The sequence below is a fragment of the Oryx dammah genome, unplaced genomic scaffold (genome assembly GCF_014754425.2).
Source record: "Oryx dammah isolate SB20612 unplaced genomic scaffold, SCBI_Odam_1.1 HiC_scaffold_1, whole genome shotgun sequence".
Lineage (NCBI taxonomy): Eukaryota > Metazoa > Chordata > Mammalia > Artiodactyla > Bovidae > Oryx > Oryx dammah.
The window spans coordinates 102,298,426-102,304,140 of record NW_024070185.1 but is presented as its reverse complement, the minus strand read 5'-3'; the positions used below and the strand labels follow the sequence as shown (position 1 = coordinate 102,304,140).

Genomic DNA, 5,715 nt, shown 5'->3' with positions numbered 1-5,715 from the left:
ATATATATATATATATATACTCATTTTTGGATTTCCTTCCCATTTACATCATCACAGAGCATTGAGAAGAATTCCCTGTGCTCTACAGTAGGTTCTAGTTAATGGAACCTACTATTAACTAGATAAATAGTTACCTATTTTATACATAGTTGTCAATAGTGTATATATGACAATCCCAGTCTCCCAATTCATCCTCCCGTTCCCCCTTAGGATCCATATGTTTGAAATGGGGCTCATTTTGTCCCCCTAACTAAATAGCAATGGTCAGTGAATACCTTGTCTGATGGAAACCAATCTGAAGGTCTTCTCTCCTTCACAGGGTGTTAACTGGTTCCACTGGAAGGGCCACGAGCATTCAATCCAATTTGCTGAGATGAAGCTGAGACCCAGTAACTTCCGAAACCTCGAAGGCAGGCGCAAAAGGGCATAAGTTTCCGGGGACAACTGGGGGAGAGGAGGAGGGCCCAGAGATCGAAGATAATTTTACCAAAGCATCAGTGCGAGCAGTCCGACCGTTAAGCCACACCTGAGCGTCTGGCAGGGGCTAAAGTTGACCACAGATCGTCGGGGCCTGTAGCAGCTGGCCTCAGCCACTCCGCGATGACTTCCTTCACACCAAAGACCACAGTGTCCAGCAGGTTTCCATTCTGTTGTTTGATTCAGCAAAAGTCTTGCAGCGACAGCATCACAATGATTTTCCTTCTCGGGTGGCTCTGCGGATGGGAGCGGGGTAGGCTTTACAGTGGTAGTTTGTCTTAGAACCAGCTGGATTTTACACAGAGCTGTATAATTAATTATCATTATTTTTGTTAGCAGTGATTCAATGTGTGTCTTGAAGCCGTCCCTTTTTTTTACGTTCAGAAAAGCAATGCTGTTTCAATTTTAAGGATACGATTAATATTATTAATATAATAATAATGATGATGATGGTGTGAACTAAGGATTTTTAAAGAGATCTTCTTTTCCAAAACACATCTGGACAGTACCTGATTGTATTTTTTTTTTTTAATAAAAGCACAAGTACTTTTAAATTTGACTGTTGGTTTTCCTTTCATCGATTGTCAAGCCTGAATTCTACCAAAGACAATGTATCTGAACCAAGTGGGAGAGGAGGGAAGGGAGAAGAAAGGAGGGGAGTGGCCAAGAAGGAGCGGAAGAAGGAAAAGGGAGCCTGCGGGCTGGGAGAGAGGAAAATACTTTTGAATTTGAACAAGTTTGGAAAATGCTTGTAACTTAAGACTCAGGGACTTCCCTGGTGGTCCTGTGGCTAAGACTGCACACTTCCAGTGCAGGGAACCTGGGTTGTTCCTGCACAGGGAACCAGAACCCCCATGCCTCAGTTAAAAATCCCATGAGCTGCAACTAAGACCTGGAGCAGCCAAATAAAATTAGTATCAAAAAATAAAAGATTCAGCTTCCTGCTCAACACTTCCAAAACTAGCAGTTTATTATTTTAAAAGATACCTTTATAACCGTTTTCTAAAGTAATCTCCTAAATGCCACAGATGGGGTAACAACTGTGATCGAGCAAGGGTGAAAGTCCCCAGAGGCTTAAGTTCTAAACTTGGCTCCACCATTCCTTAGTTCCTTAACCTCTCCAGGCCTCAGTTTTCTGATCAATAAAGTGGGTATACACGGACTTCTTAATTTCATAGCATTTCTGTGGAAAATAAAAGATATCATCCCATGAGGCCCTTTGCAAGGTGCCCAGCATAAGTATGGGTGATGGCTACTATCACTCGATGTATGGTGGACTGGGGGGGGTCATAGGATGGAATGACCTGTGGCGACTCTATTGTTATCGTTCAGCTCTCAGTTGTGTCCGACTCTTTGTGACCCCATGGACAGCAGCATGCCAGGCTTCCCTATCCCTCACCATCTCCCACTTTGCTCTACTCATGTTCATTGAGTCGGTGATGCCATCCAACCATCTCACCCTCTGTCGTCCCCTTCTCCTCCTGCCTTCAGTCTTTTCCAGCATCAGGGTCTTTTCCAATGACTCTTTGGGTCAGGTGAGCTCTTTGCATCAGGTGGCCGAAGTATTGGAGCTTCAGCTTCAGCATCAATCCTTCCTGTGAAGATTCAGGGTTGATTTCAGTGGCTACCGACCCAGTTAATAGTAGAACTAGGATTTAAACTCAGGTTTTCTGGTCCCCATGTCCCTGCTCTCCCCCAAGTCCCTGATGACACTCCCTCCTTCCCTGGGATACACGTGCCGCGGTGCAGAATGAGGGGTGTGGGGAAGCCACCAGGATCTCTCATTAGGCTCATATGACCTGAAGTCTTAGGGACAATGTCTCCTAGGAGTGCCCCCTTCTCCCCCGCTTGATGCCCCCTAAAAGGAAGAGAGCCCTGCGTCACCCAGTTTGGTCTGAATACTTCTAGTGATGGAGGGGACTCACTGCCCAGAACCGCAAACCTGTTGTACTCAGACAGTGTGAGTCAGAACCACACATTACACATTTCTCTTTTCAAACAGGGATTGGGGGTGGAGGGAGAGGGCAATTCTCCGTTCATACTCTTAGGGATTTTCAACAAGTCGACTTTATTTAATGGAAATGTTTGGGCTGATAGGCCTCACTCAAATGGAATGTGATGGCTCAGAAAGGAGAATAAGAGGAATTTATGGCTCCAGCCAGATCCTTTGCTGCTGAGTTTATCTTGCTTTAATAAATGCTGTCATGTTATATACACAGTTTGCTCTTCCAGATCATAAGACTTGTTGCCTGCAGGCCAGCCATAGCAACACTAGCCTTGCTGTGTAAACCCAAATAAACCGGCTCCCTGGAACAACCAAGCCTTAGGTGGGGGGTTTAACCCTCTACTGACTGCCGACTCGGAAGTCCCTGAGCCTCAGCCTACCCCTCCCAAGAAAGATAGATACAGTACGCTGGTAAGGTGTTCCCCAGAAGCTTCACAAGAGTCAAAGTCTCTTGGTGAAGAGGCCACATCAAACAAGAGTCCTTATTCATGGCCTTCAGAAGATTGCAGTCGTGTCCACACGGGGACTAGGTGGGCAGAAGGCCTGAGGCCATGGCATTTCAAAACCTCTGCAGTGGGTCTCTGCACTCCACAAGTACTGGTCCGAAGTGTGAGTTCAGTATTTCTTAAACACATCTTTCAATGACTGGCTCGGTGGCTTTGTTCAAGCACCCACCTCCATCTTGAAAGGTCCTGTGAAATGCTATTCCCCTCTCAAAGTTCAAGCCCGCTTCCACTCCCATGATGCACTCTGTAGCTCTCCATCACAAACGCACTTCCAGGGTGTTTGGTCTTCTCTTTGCCCTTCCCCATCTGCTCTGCTCCCTGCTTCCTGCTCTGAATCCTAAAGACCACCCTTCAAGAATGAGACCAATGGACTCCCATGCCCCCAGGCTTCCGGCAGGCAGCACAGGGATGTGGAAGGAAGGAGATTGGTGGAGATGGCGTGGGGGATGAGTCAGGGAATTCCTTTTCCAGAGCCGTCTCTAGGCCATCGTGGAGGGCTGGCCATCAAGAGGGATGCGCGTTTCCCCAGAGGAGTCTCAGCCCCGCGTCAACTGTCTCCACACAAATCCCTCTACAAGTTTCAGATAACTGCTCCCCCTACTCGCCCCTTCTCGCAGCGATGGTCTCTGCGTGTCAGCTGCTACTGAGACCTAGGGAATCGCGTTGGCCGCTGTGGTCCTCCTCCAGCCGGCCACTGGAAATAGTCCCTCTGCTTCAACTTTTCTGGGCCACCGGGACGGGCGCACCCACTCCTGGGGACACGCGGGCACCCTGCACCACTGCTACAGTCGCCCCGTTATTTCTACACATGCCTCTCTCCCTGCAGTGGACGTTGGTCATTTAGTGACTTCCCAGAATCTCAACTCCTTTCTAGTTTTGGAGAATCTCCCACGAGATGCGAACCCTACCTCCCACCATGGAAGCCACAGTGGGGAATACTCTGCCTTCCACCCCGTGGGAGCAGGGTTTGGACACGCAACCTGAGCACGGCCCCCCGGACACCTGCGGAGGGACATCTGCCCTTCAGCAAGAAATGCAGGCCAGGAGCCTCTGGGCTGCTTCCCCACAACCACCTTCAGCGTCTGCCCACACAGCCCCATCCTTCGGGACCACGATCCAGCCCACCTTCTCCCCTTCTCGGCTTGCCCCGCCCCCGCCCCCCTCCTTCCCGGCACACCCGGCCGGCCCCAGAGTATCCAGGGGCTCCGCTGATGGGCTCTCGTCTCCCGAGATTCTCGTTTCCCTTTTCATTTAAAAGTCCGTGCTGAGTAACCCACACATGCCCGGCGCTAAGTGAACAAACCAGCACGCATCCCGCCCTCACGCAGTCTGCATGCAACCTTCATGCCAGGAAGAGGCTGGCGTTAATGGGTTATACATTCACATCAGACAAGCAAATGTGTTACTGCAGATGGAAGGCACGCTTTGGAAGCAAATACAAGAGACTAGCAGAACATCTAACTGGGACCAGACTAGGATGGCTTCCCTGAGGAAGGGCCCGTGAATCACGACCTACATGATGAGCAGGAGTTGACCAGTGAGAGAGGGGGCGGAGGCAGAGGGCCGCGGATTCCTAGAGGCCCCGAGGCGGCCAGGCTGCTCAGAAAGAAAGCCAGAGGCCCGGGAGCAAGGCAGGCTGCGGCAGCAACAAGAACCCAATTCCACAGGTTCTTTGGGTCCAGAATAAGGATTTTGCTCTTTTCCCTGAATGCAATGGGAAGCTACCGAGGAATTTTAAGCAGAGGAGTATAATGTTCACGTCTGGTTTTTTTTTTTAATATCTTTTTGAGAATGAAATATTGCCATGTGCAGCAACCTGCGTGGACTTAGACATGATCATGCTGCATGAAGTAAATTAGACAAAGGCAAATATCACATGATGTCACATATACGTAGAATCAAAAAGAAAGAAAGAAATTGTTTCCGAAACAGAAAGAGACTCACAGACATAGAAAACAAATGTATGGTTATCAAAGGGGCAACTGGAGTGGAGGGAGGGATAAATTAAGAGGTTGGGATTAACACATGCACACTGCTCTGTATAAAATAGATAAACAACAGGGCCTACTATATAGCACAGGGAACTCTACTCAATATTCTGTGATGACCTATAAGGGAAAAGAATATGAAAAAGAACACACATGTGTAAATGAATGAGTAAATGTGTGAATTGCCGTGCTGTGCACCTAGGATTAACACAATACTGTAAATCAATTATTCTTCAATTAAAGAAAAAATTCTTTTTGCTGCAGTTTGTATTTGGGCTGGAAGTACAGATGGGAGAGAGCTGTAAGAAGGTCACTGCAGGAGGCCAGGTTAAAGGTGATGGAGTTTGCGTAAGTGTGCTCCTATTAATATACACGAAGCATATGGTTCTGAGAGTGTTTAGAAGGGAAAATCCGTAGGGCTTGACGTCTCAGCAAGTTTATCCATGTCTGCTGCTGCTGCTGTTTAGTCACTAAGTCCTGTCTGACTCTTTGCAGCCCCCATGGACTGTAGCCTGCCAGGCTCCTCTGTAAATAGAGTTTCCCAGGCAAGAATACTGGAGTGGGTTGCCATTTCCTTCTTCAGGGGAATCTTCCCAACCCAGGCAACTTGTGTCTCCTGCTTGGGAGGTAGATTCTTTACCACTGAGCACCAGAGAAACTCTGCTTCGAGACAACAGGGGAAATCCCCTGTAAGAATTGCGGGCAGCTCAAAAACAGGCATGCTATTCGTGTCTACACC

General features: G+C 48.3%; 1 protein-coding gene across 13 annotated transcripts in view; it reads left to right on the top strand.

Moving 5' to 3' along the window:
• TNC (tenascin C) overlaps window positions 1-1,036 on the top strand; it is a 102,139-nt gene extending 101,103 nt beyond the window's left edge. For all 13 annotated transcript variants that reach the window (XM_040237645.1, XM_040237678.1, XM_040237623.1 and 10 more), the window contains one exon: window positions 320-1,036. In XM_040237645.1, coding sequence (XP_040093579.1) covers window positions 320-430 — 111 coding nt within the window. In that variant the 3' untranslated portion in view covers window positions 431-1,036. The remainder of the gene's footprint in view (window positions 1-319) is intronic.
• The last annotated feature ends 4,679 nt before the right edge of the window (window positions 1,037-5,715 follow it).